A 21,057-nucleotide genomic window follows, 5' to 3' on the forward strand; every position below is an offset into this window, starting at 1 on the left:
GGTATTTACAATACCGATCGACAAAAAAAAAGTTTATGGAAATCGGATGACCGACTCGTGAGTTAGACCCCTTGGTGTGGAACAGGCACAGGGCGGCAAGCAGTTTTTGCTTGTAGGTCGGCCACATTTGAACATATTTCGTCTGTTTTAGCTTTATTAGATAGGTATTGACCGTACCAATCAGGGGAAAAAAATTTATGAAATTATGTTCTCCGGAGCGTGAGCTAGGTCTCTTGGAGTGAGCTCTTATCTGGCTACTCGGAAGTACAGTGAACGTGGTGTATTTTGACAATATCTCGAGTAAATTTTGACCGAATTTCATGAATTTTTTTTTGTTTGAAAGGTATTAACGAATGTAAAGCGTCGGTACTATTTCCGGTCTCCTAACAAAATGGCTGCCGGCGGCCATATTGGATTTTAGTAAAAACGATATAAAGTGGGAAAATTTGTACTTAGATAGTTTCTGTTAACATGGAAATAATTAGTTATGTGTGTGGGGTTTCAGGGATTCCATATATGGACATATATATATACCTATATACAGCTATATTGAGCTATATACAGGCATATAGAGCTATATAATAGCATATATTTATCTGTGAAATGTTTATTTATAGTGAAATATAGTTAAATATAGCGGTATATAGCTGTTTAAATAGGAATTTATGAAATTTGTCTTCGTACGGGGCTGTCTATATTGCCTCCGGCAATTTAGTTGTATATGATAACAAGGCAAAGAGTGGATAATGTAAGTGATTTTAAAGGGAGAATAGTTTTTCAGCAGAGAAGAAAATGAAGTAAGAGAAATGAAGAGTTTCACATTAAAGGCTTTTGATACGAATAGGTGTTTCGTACGGGTCGGCGTTAGCTATGTTTTTTTGAAACCATCGAGCGTAAGGTGGCATGATTTTTGACCACTTTTCTTTTCTCAATTTTCTTATAAACTTTCAATTTTTAAGATTTTTAATCAACCGTAAATCATAAATAAAATATGACTCGTGTAGATAGCTTCCCATTCGTATGAGCTGTCCATTATTCTGTTTGATTGCCTTTTTGTTACATCAGAGTAGATGCGAAGTATGTTTTGTGAATATGGGACGAGGACTTTTTCACAAAATAAAAAAAAGTGCGATATGGATGTTCTTCTCTTACATTTTTGCACAAAAAAAGTAGTCCCCCGATACTAAATATACCTTCACTAGTCCTACATAGCCCATCTTCGAACTTAGCCTCGGGATTTTAATTCCACGTATTTATAAAAAAGAATCATCCAAATTGGTTAAAAATTTCTCAAGTTATCTTGCCTTCATCGATTTTTTGTTACCCATATTTAACGTTTTTAATAGCATTTCATACATTTTCAATCACAGTGAACCTTTTTGTTACCCACATTTTTCGGTATTTTCTGGTGTAAGACCCTGACTTTCAGTCAAGGGAATTATTAGGAACAAAATGACAAAAAAATAATTCTTTTTATTGCATTGCCATTGGCGTGAATATATCAACAATAAACACGTTTTTTCAGGGTATTATACCAAACATTAATTCGCTCATAGTGTGCGATGTGCGTGACGTTATTATTAAGTTGATCGTTTGCGTCGTCAATGATAGTACATTATGATACCTGAGAATATAACACGAGTGTAACGAGTGTCTGTGTAATAATTGTGTAAATGCTGACTAAAACGTTTATTGAACAATTTCAATTGACAAGGAAATGTTTATATTTGAGGTTAAGCAAATTAAATCGCTGAATAGTTCCAAAAAATACTAAAATTTGATGCTAAATTTCTCAATAATTTAATAGTTGACATAACATGGAACAAAGTTAGAGATTTCGTGTGAATTTCGTTGATACGAGGCGAGGCCGAGGTCAATAAACACACGAAAACGAGACTTTTCAACTTTTATCCCGAGTTATGTGATGGATTTTACATGCTACATTCGTCGAAAACCGTACTTTTCGTGCTTGAAGCATGTCTTTCGACGCCCTCAGCATGTAATATATATTACACACTTGCCACGAAGAAGTCGAGGATTGCTGACAAAACTCGGGATAAAAATGAAAAGTCTCATTTTCGTGTGTTTATTGTCATCGGCTTCGTCTCTGATCAACAAAATTCACACGAAAACTCTGCATATCATCTTTTTATACCTAGTCATGTAAAATACTATTACATGCTTTTAAAATTTAGACCAAATTTCTTGTTTTCCCTAGGTGTGTAATAAGCCACTTTCGACCCTAGGGAAAACTATTCCGACTATTCCGACTTTGTGATAGGTTAGCTACAATTAGTTAGCACTCAAAATAGTCAAAGTGAACTAGGTACTGTTATCAGTTCAGCAACTGAAGAGATCTATAGAAAGTAATACCAGCTCGGATATCGCGAGACAATCGTGGAATTGATGTTCATTGAATTTTTAAAGAATCTCCAACCACTAAAACGAGTAGAATTTTTTGTAGACCGGTCTCTTTCGCGCTCCGCAAAATCGACCACCCCTATTCGATTTTTAAATATGTTAACTTTCACAGAACGCCACTAGATTTGATAATCATAAGCGAACAGCTAAATTAGTATATTGCAAAATGTTCTCAATATTAAATGATTTTCGTATTATTTTTGCTTTGGGGTATCGGCATCGGGGAACACGAAAGAACAAAGTTATTGATTTATTTTTTGCTTCTTGTGTAATTTCTCAGCCTCCGAAAGAAAAAGTTTCTGGTTAAATATTTTCGGTTGGGGGATGGAAAACTTCACGACTTGATTTATAGCACCCGACACAAATTATGATAACTTTTGTTCAATTACAAAGTTTCGGATGTCATCAATAAGTTTAATATATATAACACACTCGATGTCAGTGGCATTTAACCCGAACGTAAGGTTCGAGTTGTGCGAAAAGCGTAATACACATAATATGTCGACTACACACAAAACATACATCATATGCAAAGACGCCGATTTATGTTTTAATTGGATGCGTAGGACGGAAAACGAAGAAGTTGACGAATTAAAATCAGTTTATATAAATATAAAGCTAACTTAAATCATCGTGGATTAATTAAAATGTGAATATCATAGATTTATAAAATCAAAGCTAAGCTAAGCTCAGGATATCATTTGAATATGTATGTATACTGTGCACACTGACACACATTTACATAAAGACGAGAGATATGTTTCGTTTGGAGTTTTGAAACAGCGTGAGAAATGTGTTTACCTAATTCAAACAAATTAGAGACAAAAATCAATGGGTGTCATCGAATTTTGATTCACAGTCGAAGGTAAAATACCTGTGACCTGCTGACAGCAACTCTTCGCTTAAAAAATCTATCACGCGTAAAGCTGTTCGATATAATTAAAAATCTCTTATATTATACGTAACTCAGTAATATTTACTGAGCTGGGGCGCTACCAATACACTCTTTGGCAAAAAAAAACTACTTTTATTAAGGTGTTAAGTGTTAAGTGCCCCTTGGAGTTTACATGTAAATTACAGCGTAGTCAGTCAAAATGTAGAATAGTGTTTGTAGAATACAAAGAAATATTGTGTGAATTTGACACAGAGAGCTGAGAGTTTGTTTGCTAGTGCTACCAAAGTTTTTTTTTCTGTCTTCATTTTATTATGATATCGTGGACAGCATAACGTGATGAAAATATCTTCTAACTTTTTTATTTGTGAAGATGCTAATGGTCCAAAGCATCGCCATCCAAAAATTTTCACTAGAGTTTTTGTTGGCCTTGTCCGCCTTGTCTCTCAAAAATTGACAGCATGGACAATGTCCTATTTATCCTTCTTAGGGGAAGTAATTTTATGCTTAGGGCCCGAAAATGAGGACAATTTTTGAATTTCTTTTCTGGTTTTCGGCTCTTTGGATGAAAAATTACATGTTCCCCTGTTTAAGACGGTTTACAACTCGCGAAACTGCCTCAAATCAATCGCCCAAAACTGGTACACAAATAACTGATTCATTGAAATGTGAAATGAAATTGAAAAGCGGAATAAAATCGATAAAATCTGAAGTAAGAAAATTGTAAATGACGAGAGAATGAAATGCTCAATTTTAACTGGAGAAGTGTAGGTCAGGTGCTATATAAGAGTTTTCGCAATTCCGGGCCATAATCATCACCTTTCCATGCATTCATTTAATGTCGTTTTGAAGGTATTTATTTCACAGTGCGTTTTTGATTATTTTTTTCGCACTTGGGCTTTTTCACATTTTTTTCGAACGCTACATAGCTTAGTACCTTTAAGAAAGACTAAATTTCAAAGACTAGATTTCAGTCTGGATTTCGCTCAAACCATGGTACTGCTACGGCCTTACTGAAGATTACGGATGATATAAGGGTGGATCTTGACGGTGGATTAGCCACGGTCCTCTTGTTACTCGACTTTTCTAAGGCCTTCGATACAGTTAGGCACGGTCTTTTGCTTAATAAACTTGACCAAAATCTGACGTTCTCCTCTTCTGCACTTAATTTCATTTGGAGCTACCTGAGTAATAGGCAGCAGAAGGTAATGATTAATGGATGCAGCTCCAGCTTCTCGGACATACTGGTCGGGCTCCCGCAAGGCTCGGTTCTCGGTCCGTTACTTTTTTCAGTGTTTATAAATGATCTTCCAGCGACAGTTAAGTTTTCCCGTGTGCACCTTTTCGCCGATGATGTACAACTCTACTTGTCTGTGCGTAAGGAAAATGTCAGGGAAGACGTGAATAACCTCAATGCTGATCTTAGGGCTATTTCGTTCTGGGCGGGAGCGAACGGTCTGGTACTTAATGCTAGTAAAACGCAGGCAATCAGGATCTGCACTGGGAATTGGTCGTCAACTATCCCTCAGGTGGAGCTGAATGGGACTCTCATCGGCTATAGTGACACGGTCAAGGATCTAGGGATTCTGATTGATAATCTGATGAACTGGCGAGCTCAAGCCCTTTCGGTCTCGTCGAAAGTCTTTGCTGGACTCCGATGCTTATGGCCTCATGCTGGCTACCTTCCTAAATCCGTCAAGCTGATTCTAGTCAAGTCTCTTCTGATGCCTCATTTCACGTACTGCTCGCAAGTCATGGGAGGGTTGCAGGCTTTGACGAAGAAGGTTCTAGAGAAGGCATTTAAGGGTTGCATTAGGTTCGTTTGTGGCTTGGGCCGTTATGCCTCCACCGCAGCAGCCAGCAATGTGCTTCTTGGCTGCGACTTGTTCTCATATTTCGATTTCTTATCATGCGTGCTAATGCATAAGACATTACTCCTTAAAGAGCCTCGTTACCTGTATGAACGCATAACCCCCACCTCAAATACGCGAACTTTTAATCTGGTTATGCCGAGAGTGAGAGGAGACATAATGTCGCGGTCTTTTTTCGCGGGTGGGGTCTCGACTTATAACTCATTGCCACCGAATATTAAAACAAGGCATCAGAACAGTCGGAGCGTTTGCTGCGACTTAGCCCCGTACGATCCGTAATCCTATTTCGTCCGTAACCATAATACGTCCGTAGCCGTAATACGCCCGGAACCCTAATACGTCTACAACCCTCTAATGCGTCTGTTACCAAAATGCAAGTCAAGTTGGGCATGGTCAAATTTACTGAAAGTGTTCATTTTTAAAATTGCGCATAGCGCAATTACGAAAGCCCGTACGAAGTACCTCTCAAATAAAACCAACAATTTACGACATTATTTTATAAACCCAAATTTTTTTGCCAACTTTCCATTGGGTATTCAATTACCTCTCAAATAAAACAAAAACTAGCAAAATCGGTTGAGATTTACTCGATTTATGTGCAAAAAGCACTTAGGGCCGAGTAGCGGCCTTAGTCCAAGGGCGCAAATTTGAAACTTTTTTTGCCATCATTCTATTCGGCATTCAATTATCTCTCAAATGAAACAAAAACTAGCAAAATCGGATGAGATTTACTAGATTTATGTGCAAAAAACACTTAGGGCCGAGTAGCGGCCTTAGTCCAAGGGCCCAAATTTGAAAAATTTTTCGCCACGTTCTTTTCGGTATTCAATTACCTTCCATAAAAAACTAAATCTAGCAAAATCGGATGAGATTTACTCGATTTATGTGCAAAAAACACTTAGGGCCGAGTAGCGGCCTTAGCCCAAGGGCCCAAATTTTAAACTTTTTTCGCCACGTTCTTTTCGGTATTCAATTACCTTCCATAAAAAACTAAGTCTAGCAAAATCGGATGAGATTTACTCGATTTATGTGCAAAAAACACTTAGGGCCGAGTAGCGGCCTTAGTCCAAGGGCCCAAATTTGAAACTTTTTTTGCCATCATTCTATTCGGCATTCAACTATCTCTCAAATGAAACAAAATCTAGCAAAATCGGATGAGATTTACTCGATTTATGTGCAAAAAACACTTAGGGCCGAGTAGCGGCCTTAGTCCAAGGGCCCAAATTTGAAACATTTTTTGCCATAATTCTATTCGGTATTCAATTATCTCTCAAATAAAACAAAATCTAGCAAAATCGGATGAGATTTACTCGATTTATGTGCAAAAAACACTTAGGGCCGAGTAGCGGCCTTAGTCCAAGGGCCCAAATTTGAAACTTTTTTCGCCACGTTCTTTTCGGTATTCAATTACCTTCCATAAAAAACTAAATCGAGTAACGACCTTTGAGCCCTCCCAACAAGCTCGCGTTGCATCCTACACAAAAACAATGTTCAGCAACTTTGTTCTACTCGTCAATACCTTTCATTTGATATATCACAAGCAGCTATTACGTGCGTATTTCGGTAGATATCGTCGAAAGACTGAAAAACACCTATAGGGCCCTAGCTCTGGAAGGGCCGACCCTACCATGCCCATTTTCGAACTTGACCTTACTTTTGTCGATACCAATCGGGGAAAAAAAGAATTTTGAAAAAAGGTTGTGATTTGCTCAAGCTAGAGGGGTCACGGACGGACGGACGGACGGACGGACGGACGGACATTTTTAGCCCCGTACGAAGTACTGGGGGCTTATAAGATTAATATGCCGTTTGTAACACGTCGAATTGGAAGCAGACAGTAAGGGCAAAGCATTTGGTTATGTTCATAGATGACGAATCCGCAATAAAAAAAATGTCCGTCCGTCCGTCCGTCCGTCCGTCCGTCCGTCCGTGACCCCTCTAGCTAGAGTAAATCACAACCTTTTTTCAAAATTCTTTTTTTCCCCGATTGGTATCGACAAAAGTAAGGTCAAGTTCGAAAATGGGCATGGTAGGGTCGGCCCCTCCAGAGCTAGGGCCCTCTAGGTGTTTTTCAGTCTTTCGACGATATCTACCGAAATACGCACGCAATAGCTGCTTGTGATATATCAAATGAAAGGTATTGACGAGTAGAACAAAGTTGCTGAACATTGTTTTTGGGTAAGATGCCACGTGGGCTTGTTGGGAGGGCTCAAAGGTCGTTACTCGGCCCTAAGTGTTTTTTGCACATAAATCGAGTAAATCTCATCCGATTTTGCTAGTTTTTGTTTCATTTGAGAGATAATTGAATGCCGAATAGAATGATGGCAAAAAAAAGTTTCAAATTTGGGCCCTTGCACTAAGGCCGCTACTCGGCCCTAAGTGCTTTTTGCACATAAATCGAGTAAATCTCAACCGATTTTGCTAGTTTTTGTTTCATTTGAGAGGTAATTGAATACTTAATGGAAAGTTGGCAAAAAATTTTGGGTTTCTAAAAAAATATCGTAAATTGTTGGTTTTATTTGAGAGGTACTTCGTACGGGCTTTCGTAATTGCGCTATGCGCAATTTTAAAAATGAACAGTTTCAGTAAATTTGACAATGCCCAACTTGACTTGCATTTTGGTAACAGACGCATTAGAGGGTTGTAGACGTATTAGGGTTCCGGGCTTATTAGGGCTACGGACGTATTATGGTTGCGGACGAAATAGGATTACGGGTTGTACGGGGCTAAGTCGCAGCAAACGCTCCGACTGTTCTGATGCCTTGTTTTTATTGCGGATTCGTCATCTATGAACATAACCAAAAGCTTTGCCCTTACTGTCTGCTTCCAATTCGACGTGTTACAAACGGCATATTAATCTTATAAGCCCCCAGTACTTCGTACGGGGCTAAAAATTAAATCGTTAACTGGCTTTAAGGTTGCATGCAGGGACCATTTTTGTGTCTAAGATTCATGTGTTGTACCCATTTCGTTATTTCATCGTTTCAGTGACTGAGTTATTTGCCTACGCCCACGAATAATGTGTCGATGCTTGTATGTGATTCTATTGTAGCTCTGTCCCAACTGTTTTTATTATTATTTGACTTAAGCGGTTTGTTATCGTACTTTGACTAGATTTACTGCCTGTAGTTATGAACTTACAGTGAATTTTTCCTTATATTTAATTATTAATCTTGCGTTGATTGACATCCTACTGTAATATGTACTAAAAAAGGCTCACAGGCCTTACTCATATTATGACATAAATAAATAAACTAAACTAACTAACTAACTAATTTTATAAATAAAAAAACTTTGCACAGACCAGGATTTGAACATCCAACACCAAAATTTTTCCAAACACCAAGCAACGACCATAGCCATTCGGCTACAGAGTCACACAATTATACAGAACGTATTGTTGAAGTGTACATACTAAGCATTGACTACTTGATTTTATTTAGCGCGTCTCTATACATCACATTGCAATGTGTTCTACAGTGCTGGTTGCTTGATCGTTCAAATGAATTCCAGATTGCATGTGAATGTTTGGTAGAAATTTTGGTAATATTTTGCATTGGAAAGGTGATTATGGCCCGAAATTGCGAAAAACGTTGTATCTACCACGGTAGGTATGCCGGTATTTTTTCGCACACGACGTCTTGCCGACCTCGGCTTCGCCTCGGATCGACAATCGACATCTAGTGCGAAAAAATTCCTTCATACCTACCTTGGTAGATAAATAACTAATATATTGAGGTCAGAAACCGTTTCCTATGTTGTTTTGTTATTGTGGTACATAATTACCTTTATCACATACGCGTGGTGCTCGGATGTCAAAATTAACTAGAAGAATAATTCAAAAATTACACTTCAGGTCTATGTTGTTGTCTTGTTTACGCTTATGTGATAATATATATGACACCATACAAGCCCGACTTCAAATTTTGTAAATTTGACTTTTCCACTAATAAATAGTAGATTACATTGGATGCTGCGGAGGTAGTTTATTACATTAGGGATCCAGTTTGTGATACGAGCCGAACTCACAAGTGTGAGCCTTCGGCTCGGATATGCAAACTCTACACTTGTCAAAATAACTGTTTCCAAAGCTTGTTGCTTAAAACGACACGAGTGAGTTCGCGAGTTCACAAAACTACCAAGCAGCATCCAATGAGTACGAGTACATTTTTCCACCCAAGGACCTGACAGTTTAAAACCAAAAGTGTTCAAGAAGACACTAGCAGATTCTTGAATACCATAAGATTATTCTATATTAATGTATAATTTCACAACATTTATGTCGCTCTATTTCATTCACTGCCAGACTAATAATAAACATAAAAAATTCCGATACAACAAAACCAACAAAAACCTTTGTTGTTGCATTGAAACGTTTATAAACGAATCTAGTCTGCTCATGAAATCGGCTCACACTTCTTCATAACATTAATACCGAAAGCAACACTACTGTTTTGATGACATGTTGACAAACTACTTCGACTGTTTTGTTTTTGTGAAGTGCTAGATTCATATTTTGCGTAATATTTGTCGATTTTGGTGGTGTCACATAGTCATTTGTGTACCTGTTTTGGACGATTGATTTAAGGCAATTTCGCGGATTGTAGGCCGAACGAAGTGAGGTCTACAAGCGAAAATGCCTTAAATCAACCGTCCCAAACAGGTGCACATGTGAGTTTTCATGCAGAGGGCCGGAAACCCGAGAAAATTCGAAAAATTGCCCTCATTTTCGGCCCCGAAGCATGAAAATAAATTTTGCTGCGAAGTGAAGTGAATACAAGGTAATAGAGACAATAGTACATTGAATGACAAGGGGCGAAAGTAAAAAAATTCAACCGTGTGCGAGAGTTGATGCCCGCGCCGAAGGCAAGGGCCTCAATCGCACAGGTTGAATTTTTTTACTTTTGCCCCGAGTCGTTCATACTATTTTTTTTGATACCAACATCGAAAGTTGATACGTATCGCAATCAGCAGAACAAAATGTTGAAATATGAAGGCATTTAGCCAGAAAATGCGGGGGTCCAGGGGGCGGCAGCCCCCTGGTATATCAAAAATTTAATTATTTAGCCATCACAACAATAACACACACAAAAATTAACAAATAACTAACAAATCATTAACAACAAAAATTATCAACTTCGTATGTTAATTTCAATAAGAGCACTGGCGCACGCTTTATTTCAATTTTGATCGCAGTACACTTATTGACAAGAGTCGACTATTACATTATTACATTATTACATTATGTAGTCGACTTTCGCATTATGTATATTGACTTTCGCTTTATGTATTCTTTCTTTCTCCCGCTCAAACACATAACTTGCATTTTTTTACTTTCGCCCCGGATTTCGAGGGCGAAAGTATCAACTTTCGATGTTGGTATCAAAAAAAAGTGTTGATTGTTTTTGAAATTATTTTGAAAAAAGCAAAAATTAAAATTGTTTGGCCATAGGTGTTCGTCGAAGTTGAAAAAAATCAAATTATGGCTGTAGACAAAATGGCCGTCACTTTTATTTTTGTGTTTTTTATTTTATTTTTTTCGAAAGTTTTTAATGAATTTGCTTAGATTGGTGTGCACTTAATTCAAGGGACAAAGTTTGTGATATCAAAACTAAAATAACATCGCGAGTATTGTTTCGATTTCTTCTTCTTCTTTTTCAGCCTGTTTCTATCCACTGCTGGATGTAGGCCTCTCCAACTTCTTTCCATTTCGTACGATCCATTGCCATTTGCTGCCAGTTTGTACCTGCAATATTCTTAATTCCGTTTGTCCATCTCTCTGGTGGTCTACCTATAGCTCGTCTTTTATATGGTCGCCAGTTCATGAACACCGCCAAAGACTGTCCCAAGCCAGTTTGAAAAAGAGTGGAGGGAATGAAGTTTAACGAGGACGTAGCAGTAAATAAGATAGGATTAGATAGATCAATCTTAAGGTTGAATGAATCGTGAGCTGGAAGCCGAAAGAATTGGGGTTAAGGGACCAACGTTGAGGTGGAACAACACGATCAGGAAGCCAAAGGATAGAACGATCCCAGAATTCTTATTAGCTACTAGGTTAAGCTTTTAAAGGACGAATAACCTTTTGCTCAGATAGGTTCAAAAGAATGGGCAAAGCTTTATGGAAAAGAATGTTCAAAAAGAGTAACACTACCCCGTCGGGCACTGTGCACTTTGATAGGCACGGTGGTCCCGGAACGTGCAGAAATGTGCGGGTCAGAGCTCGAGGATTACCGGGGGCGAGCAAAGTAAAGCTTTCATACTCACCAACCCGCAGTAGCAAGCGTGGTGTTTTAATGCTAAAAACCTTCAAACGAAGCCATAACGAATTATACATTGTTTCGATTTGCTAAAGAATATTTCACGTGATACATTTTTGCTGACAAGGAATGCAAATCTGCTGGTATGTAATGAAAATCTCCTGATATGTAATGAATTTTCATATGACTATTCCTTCACTTCGGATCTCAGTATTAGGAAAAACACTTATATAGCACCTGACCTACACTTTTTTTTTGCTGAGAAGATTCGGTTTTACACGACGAACAATAATAAAGAAAACAATTGAGTTACACATCGCACCCTTAATTAAGTCCAATTCAAGCGTGTTTTGTGTTTTGTTTTTGGTCAAATAAAGGGCGTTTAAGCGCTCAGGGGCGGATTACTAAAAATTCGGTACCGTGCCCATGGCGCTCGAAAAATTTGGCGCTGAGCTCAGTCACTGAATGGACAATTACTATGTCTGAAGAGAAATTGTTTATTACTTTCAAACTGAAATTAAAAAAAAAAATTGCCTCCGGCGCTCGTAATCTGTCACAAACCTATAGAGAGTTTGCACATTGTATAATCTCGTAAAGCACAGCACGCAAGTAGTTCCCAATTTTTTTTTTTTGACCAGCGCATGAGTCCATGAATGGTCATTCCATTTCATTTATTTCAGTTTTAAAGGTAAAATTACAAAAACAAAACTCTGGTGTGATGAAATCAATTCAAAAGAGCTACAAAATGAAATATTTAGAACTATAGTTCTTCCTTACATTATGTAAAGTGGCAAAAAAGGAGGACCTCGTGAACTAGTTCAGAATGGAGTGTTGATCTGATCTTCATTTCGAGGGCAACATCACTAAAGGGCATATCTCCGTTATCTCAGAGATCTTTAAGGCAGCTTTTACATAGTGAAGAAGCTAAATTCATGTTCTGGCATATTTATTCTTCAGGTCAATTTAGGTTTTTCCAAAATTAGGTTTTCAGGTCAATCAAGTCAGGTCAAAAGCGAATAAAATAGGTTTCAGGTCAACTCAGGTTCAGGTGGCCTGCTTCAGGTTTCAGGTTGACCTGACCTGCTTCCGTGCCTTACCGCCATATGGTTCCGAAGATATTGTCGAAAAACAGAAATACCTCAAGAGAATACGCCGAATAATGCTAATTTCCCTAAAATTTATGTCGGATTCGAAATTCATAATTTTTCACTACCTCTCAGGGAAAAAAAAGTTCAGTAGTTTCTGAGATATCGGGGATATGCCCTTCTTCATAAATATTGTTTGAGGAAAGCTGACTATTCGAAAATAATACCAGAGCGCAATAAGAAGTGAAAAAATGAAAAAGAAAAAGCTCGAACTAAAATTTTTAACTTTTCACTCATACCAGTACCAGTGCTATACCACAATAATCAAAACAGCATTTTCTTTTTAGATGTATCAGAAGTTTTGTAGTGATATATTACTCACTGAGCTCGCAATTACATTTATTTCACTTCTATCTTAACACTATCATCCATTTCAATACTCTCCGTAACGTAACGTTCGTCTTGAACAAGCAGTAATGTTCGTTTATTTATATACGAATTTCGAATTTCGAAATTGGCGCTGAAAACCTTAATCCGCCCCTGTAAGCGCTCGATATATAAAAAATTTTGTGCTAGAAGAACTGTAATAGTTATTTGTTGCAACGTTGTGTTGCTTGGTTAGGGCAATTAAACTCCAATTGGTTTGTTTACCGTGTTTAATGCTTAGTTTCCTCTTACCAAAAAAAGTACTCCGTGTGAGAGACAAAATTGAATTTTTTCAATTTTTCTTTGTTTATTTGACAGCTTGCTCTCTCACGGCGCTCTAACGGCTCTCTCACGGAGTACTTTTTTTGAGTGGAATGGGCACTTAATGTTCCGAGCTTTCGGCCGAGTTACTAGCCATCATCAGGGCTACAAAGTTTCAGATAAACGTACAAAATTAGAGCTGAAATTAGAATTGCCCTAACCAAGCAACACAACGTTGCAACAATTAAATATCGAAAGGACAAGCAAAACAACAAGTCTGTAATAGTTATTTATGACATCGAGTGCGAAGTACTTTATTAGTCTCCAGATGTGTAATTATGACACGAGGCTGCAGGCCGTGTGTTATAATATACATCGTGAGTAGAGGTGTGCGCCGATCTTAAAATAGCCGGCGGCGGTGCGCCGACTGGTAAGGGATCGGCGGCGGTGCGCCGTAAGAAATTTATAGTCGGCGGCGGTGCGCCGATCGGCGCGCCGATAAATTTACAAAAAATCTAAACTTTCGAAAATAATGCAAAAACATTTGAAAAAGCGTGCGCAATCCTTTTTCCGAACACTGAATTCTTACTATCTTGCGATCTGAAGTATCAACCACTTATACAAGGGGAATCAACTGAGACATATCTCACCTTTTATATTTTTAATGTAACTGCAAATAACTGTAAACCCAAACTTTGACAACACGAACGCCGACGATTTCATCCACAGAGATGAACATAACCTAAACGTCAACAAATTTCTTTGTAAATTTTTCGTTAAAATTTTCGTCAACCTGAAAGTTGAGGTTAAGTTGCCTTCTGCGGATGAAATTTGACATTTCGAAATGACCTTGGAACAAACCTATAAGTTGGAAATTTTAAGTCACATCTTCATACTAGATGTTCTGCAGGTTTCTTATTTCCAACTTATAATTTATGTCATTTACGCAAACTCGCTACTATAACTATTATCTTTCGATTTATGCAATAATCGTTCCCGTTGCCTTTAGTCCATCTTCGATGTAGGAGTGAGATCGTAGTAGAAGGTTTTCGCAAATAAGAGATTTAGATAAACTTAAATTTATAAATAGTGTATAGACTACGCCAAAATGATTTTTTTCCCAAATAATTACATAACGTAGCTAAAAATTGAAAATAAAGATGCCCGTGTCTCGTCTTTTGGCGAAAAAACTTGAAACCGGAAAGATTTTCCACTGAAACATGTTATATACACCATTTTCCACCCAAATTCCACATAAGGTCTTAAGTTTGCCACTTTACAATTGCAGTAGTATTCACCCAGTTTTGACTGATTCACTGAATTTTGTTCTCTTTCTTATTCCTCTTATCTGCATCAACAGACAATAAGAGAAACGTCGTCTGCCGTCTGCCGCGCTCCATTCCATTGCACAGAAAATAGAGTAACGTACCCAAGGGTTCACGTTAAGTGAGGATACAGAAAAGACAAATGCTGTTTCGATCTCGGGTATCGATTACGGTCCCAGGGCAGCGTGATCTGACCATCCTCAGTTGTATCCATCGATACCCTTCCCAAGACTGCAGCAAACTTTTTCTTTGGACTAGTATTTAAAATTTGCATAAAACACTTGCCATCTACAGATGGAAATAGGATACGTTATAGTAAGCTACTTCGAAGATAACCCTATCGTAGCATCAGAAAGAAAATCACCGTCGTACAGTGCAAGTAAGAAGAAATACCCAAAGTTCCAACAATTTTTTTTACAAAAAACTTCTTTCTACGCATATAGAAACATAGCAGCATATACAAACCTGACTTATAAATTAAGAGAGATAAACATTTGCTAAAACCTTGTACTCAGACACACACTTTTGTGTAGATTTTTCAATTTAAGTTTATATTGTTTATATTGAGTGAAAGTGAACGCGGCCAAGTTGACATACGGTTTGTGTTTGGCAGGAAAGTAAAATGTAAAGTTTTAAGTGTTTTAAGCTGTTGTTTCTTTGCCGGTGAACATAATTATCAATATAAGACGTTCATCAACGCTAAGCACATGGAGTACAGTGATTAGCTCGGCAGGTTAATCAACAAATCGGACACGAAAATCAGAGCAGGAAACATAACCTCAACTCGCGCCAACACAGCATTATGATCAACTGATGGGCTTTGTATCAAGGATGTTGACAACCAATTTTGTTTCGTTCCCATGGATTGGTCCTTGAAGATTGCTTATCGAATGTCAACAAACCGGCGACTGTACATTTCATCCGAAATCTCCCAGTCAATGATCACAAAGTCAAACATTAATTCATCGCAACCCCAAATTTTGGTCGAACGCAACGATATGAAAGTTTCGCATGGTTTAGATTTTCAATTCATGATGACCGAACATTTCATTGAAATCTCCCGGTCAATGGAAATCAAGTCGACTGCCTACCAACATATCAAAGGAACAGATCTACACCGGCTAGGCGGCTGGTCATATTCACCGTACACATCTCTTCAAGTAATTATTTTGTCATCGTTTCACATGGTCTCGTATCCCATTCGAATATGGCTGAACATTTCTTCGGAGATCTCCCAGTCAGGAAATCTGTGACCATCAGTGGAACTTGTCATTTGAAATCATGCTGGCCGGATGGATAAGAATTTTGAATTGTTTTTACATTGTCGATACAACATTTTGTTGTATTGTGCTTTTGTTTGTATTTTGTGGTTTACAAGCCATTGGAATAAATAAATAATTGTTGCCCATTAAAATGGCTTCTTCTTCTTCTTCTTCTTCAGCCTGTTTCTATCCACTGCTGGATGTAGGCCTCTCCAACTTCTTTCCATTTCGTACGATCCATTGCCATTTGCTGCCAGTTTGTACCTGCAATATTCTTAATTCCGTTTGTCCATCTCTCTGGTGGTCTACCTATAGCTCGTCTTTTATATGGTCGCCAGTTCATGATCTTTTTGGTCCAACGTTCGTCTGTCCTTCTTGCAATATGTCCCGCCCAGCTCCATTTCAGAGATGCTATTCTTTCCATGACATCAACGACCCTGGTTTGTTGTCGAATCCATTGATTCGTCATTCTGTCTCTGAGTGTTATTCCGAGCATACTCCGTTCCATGGCTCTTTGTGTCACTCTCAATTTATCTTCGGATGCTTTTGTTAAAGTTAACGTTTCCGCTCCATAAGTGAGCACTGGAAGGACACAAGTGTCGAAAACTTTGCGTTTCAGACTATTATTCATTTTGCTTTTGAAAATTAGTCTGAGTTTTCCGAACGCTGCCCATGCAAGACCAATCCTACGTACTGTTGACAAGTTCTAGAGCCAGTGGCTACGTCTCGTTACATTATCAAATTTTAATGTATTTAATGTTGTAAATTAGCTTAGAAAACGCTTAAAATTGAAGGTTTCGCATTGTCAGAACCTGGGAATACATTTTAAGCTAAAAAATTATTGATTTGAGGTAATTCGACTTTCGCCACCAATATTCCATGTACCAAAAACACAACTTTTTGTCAGATAAATATCAAATTTAGGTGTCCCAATTCAAATCAGATGCTGTGTTTGACTCAACGCGGTCCATTTAGCATATTTAAAGTTTAATTTACATTTTTGCACATTTTCATCAAATTTTGTGGCGAGATTAAAGTCTCAAAATCACCACCGGGAACTTTGACAATCAGTCATGAAACCAAAAAATATTTTTTAGACTTGATCTTTTTTATAAAATAATCTGTGAAGCCTGGAGATTAGATTACCATGTTGACTCAACTTTTTATGTACACTGAACCCACCGTAAAAAATCGATATATGTGACGTGGAACGAAAACGACGAAATTTTCAAAAATCGATATGGCGGCAGCACAAAATCAAGGTTTGAAATTTTTTTTTCTTCCATAAAATGATCAGATGGACCAGGTGAGTGGATTTCCGGCTGAGCCTTAAAAGAACTAACACATTTTGTAAAAACCGCTACACCCTAGTGCACACCTCTAATCGTGAGCCTAATAAACTACTTTGCACCGAGATTCATACAACGTTTTACGCCACAGAGACATCTAAAGTTTGCAAATTTTGCATATTATGGTGCTGAGTGGCATAAAGGGTATTTTATGTTCTCGAAATGGCAAATAGTTTGAGGCGAAGCCGATTTCTCAATTAACTTTCTAAATAATTGATTATGTTAACCAGTACTCTCGAAGAGGGCGAAAATTAGTGAGTCCGACGTTAGTTTGGTTACTCAATTTCAAATTTTAATTCCCTTGACTGTAAGTCATGGGTTTTACAAAAACAAATACACCGTACGTAACACGTTCACTATGATTAAAAATGTATGGAAATGTGATGAAAAAACGTTAAATGCAACAATTTTGTGCCCTTTGATAACACAATAACTGGAGCAAAGTTCAACCGATTTTCAAAAACTTTTTTTTTATTCGATGAAGCATTGAAATCTTCAGGTTAAGTTCGAAAATGGGTGGTATCGGATCAACTCTCTGGGAGTAGTTCTCAGAAAAAGCCTCATCTGCTCTTTGTTAACACCGTAACTGGGGTAATTTTGAACCGATTTAAAAAACAAAGTTTGATAAAGCATATAATTCCCAAGGTTAGGTTTCAAGATAGATTAGATTGGTCTAACGATACAGCTGGTTGCTAAACGAATTTTTGGATCTATTTCAATAATTGTTTCTTGTTATTTTATTTTGTCTTGTTAAGAAAAGCGAATAAACCACAAAAAATTAACGAGTGTGAAATTCACACAAGTTTATTTTAATTGAAGACATTCATCATTTTATAGACAATAACGGTCTAATATGAGCATAAAACCAGACCAGTAACTGAAAATAAAGTTTTGTGAATCAAAAATTAATATCGTTTTGTTGCGTTTCAAGACTTTACGAAGACAGTAAAAGTAAACAGAATATAATTATTTTGAGAAATTTAGACCGTTCTAGTAGTTCTTCTTAATCAACCAATAAATCATTACCAATAAAAAATCTATTAAGAAGTTCAGGTTCAGACAGTCAAGGGATCTGACCCACCCAACAGGTGGGACCTAATTTTTTGTTTTGTTTCTTACATTTTCAACTGAACGTTTGCTGCAACTAGCATTTTCACTGGTCCAATCCGAAGAATATTCATCGAATCATTCGATAAAACCTGAAATTTGTGAAATTATTGGAGCCCATGCTCGACTTAAAACTAATTCTTTAATGGGCCGTTGTATTGTTGAATTATTTACCAAACCTTTTCTAATGCTTCGTATATGGCAATTACTTTGTTTTATTGTTATCTTTGAATTTTCCCAATCGATTTTGTGATTTCTGTTTCGTATGGAGTAAGAGGAAAGAAGACAGCATCTTGTGATACATTCGACTCGACTCGACTAATAATGTAAATTTCAGCCATATCTATAGGTTTGTTTCAAGGTTATTTGAGCTGTCAAAACGTCATCCATAGAGCCACAACGAAAAAATTGTTGTTAACGATTGAACCCGTTTGTCTCCGTGTGTATCGGAGCCCAAACAGGAACTCCTAGAGCCTTGACACGTGGCATACCGACTTAGGAAGAACGCTGTCAATTTTAATTTTCATTACTGTTTAGTAAAATTAATTTTTGACGAGTGAAAATTATTTGAAAGAAAAGAGAGTGAAAATATTTTTGAGTGAAAAATACTTAGATATTTTGAAAATGTTGCAATCCCGAGTGAAGCCGGGAGTGTACTCCACTAGTCTATATATAGATATAAGCATTACTTACCATGTTCAACAACATTTGAAGCCCTTGGGGCTTTCGAGCACATCGAAAACATTTTGTGTGTAATTTGATGAATATTTCGAAAAACAACCGATATATATATATGACCGAATGAAGCGTTAACTTTCGCTAATATAATTTATGCTACAAATTCGCTAACTGATGTGTGCGTTGACTATCTGCGTTATAGTAATTTATTTCAATTACGTTTAAACACAATGTTTCGTTTCGTGAATTGTAACAATTTTTTTTAGAAAATTCGACAATTAGATATTAGATTCTTGAGCAATTCTTTGGTTGTTGTTGTTGTCGTCGTTCCCATTGAACACTTGACAGGGTTGTTATTATTATTGTTTATTATAATATCGATACATACGCGTTCCTAAATTACACGATCACGATCCTCTGTCGTCACAATCAATTTAGAAAATAATACTTATATCAATGTAAGGCTTCTAAGAAAAAAACATCAACACATTTCCACTTCTCTTGACAATTTCTTTTTGTATAAATGCGCAAAATATCAAAGAGTCACTTTGAAAAATTGATTTTATAGTCGGAAAATCTATTTCTTTTTATATCAATAACTGCAATATTCCCATTTAAACGTTCTAATGTTTAAGTTCTCCAGAAACGTTTATATTCTATATTTACCAAAAATAAATGTCTTTCTCTCTCTCACACTCTTTCTTTCTATCTGTGTGTCTCTCCGTTAAGTGTTTGTTTATTAAATACACAAAATTGGTAAGAATATTTGAAAGATTTTTATTTTATATTGAAAAAATCAGGTTGACCGACAGGTTGAAATGTTGTTCGAAGACCTCGTCTCAGATTACACTTCCCGAAATCTCAGAACTTGAAGGTATAAATGGAGCAAATCTACGAATTAAAAATTATAACCGAGTATTTGTTAGATATTTTAAATATTCAATTTTATTCAATTATTTTTTTTTTAAATATTAAAGATTGCTTCATAAAACAAGCACCACAGATAATAAAAAAAATTTCTTTTTAAATTTTTATATTAATTTTATAATAATTATAAAATGTATAAATCGTTCAGGTTCAACGAGTCTAGCTCTGTCGACGGTCGAAACTCTATTAATGGACACGACGACGGTAACCGTATGCGAAGCTGTGTGTATAAAATGCAAACGAAAAAGAATTGCAATGCTTCGTCGTCGAGATAATGCTCTCTGTTCATATATATCCAACAAATTTTCCCCGTTTCAGTCATCTGAACCAGAAAAACCTACATACGAAATATCTCAAAGATGTCGAAGATGTTCTTAAGGATGAATTTCAAGAAAATATTTTTGTATTTTCAATAAACGAAATCAAATAAAAAGAAAATATTTCGAGAATCTATTGAGATTTTCACATTTGTATATTCTGGCCATAGTTTAACTAACTGACTATTGTGAAAACAAATTCATTGACTCCACCTTTAAGGGGAAGTTTTTCGAATGTATGACTTCGAATGGATTGTATGTTATGTAGAAGTGGAAATACGGCACAATCATGACAATGTATAAGAATGTGTAAGTCTGCATTTCTCATTGGTATTGGGTATGTATTGGATATGCAAACACAGTACGAACTCGAAATTCATTGATTTACTTCCAATTTTATTGTTTTCGGTGAATAATTCAAATATTTATGACAATTTATCGAATGAAATGTTAGCATCTTAATTTCACTTTTCAAAATTAACATTTCATCTGATTTCGATGAGAAAACCAAAACTATCGCGAAACATTTTTTTTTGCATAATTTAGAATGTACCTTTAACCTTTAACAGTTGAAACGGAATAATTAATCATTAGAACAGGTCGTTCTTGTAAAAAACACGTCCACCACTGGTCTCTGTAGTCCTTTCAATTTGCTTTCAATCAGCAGTGTTCCTTAACATAACGTTTTAAAGGAAATGCCTAAAAGTATTTGTACGACGAAATGTGGTCCCAACATCAGTTTGGATAAGATACACATTTCATATAATTTTGCACCAATACATGTTGACGCTTTTCGCTTTTGATAGTTCAAATTGCCCTCTTAATGCCATTCGGTGGATTTCATTCTGGATAGTTTGGAGAGCGGCAAATAATTAAGAG

General features: G+C 36.8%; 1 protein-coding gene across 1 annotated transcript in view; it reads right to left on the bottom strand.

Moving 5' to 3' along the window:
* LOC119067090 overlaps window positions 1–19,465 on the bottom strand; it is a 61,038-nt gene extending 41,573 nt beyond the window's left edge. The window contains exon 1 of the mRNA XM_037169849.1: window positions 18,950–19,465. Coding sequence (XP_037025744.1) covers window positions 18,950–19,001 — 52 coding nt within the window. The 5' untranslated portion in view covers window positions 19,002–19,465. The remainder of the gene's footprint in view (window positions 1–18,949) is intronic.
* Between the last annotated feature and the right edge of the window lie 1,592 nt (window positions 19,466–21,057).

Source organism: Bradysia coprophila (genome assembly GCF_014529535.1).
Source record: "Bradysia coprophila strain Holo2 chromosome X unlocalized genomic scaffold, BU_Bcop_v1 contig_117, whole genome shotgun sequence".
In the NCBI taxonomy this organism is placed as follows: Eukaryota; Metazoa; Arthropoda; class Insecta; order Diptera; family Sciaridae; genus Bradysia; species Bradysia coprophila.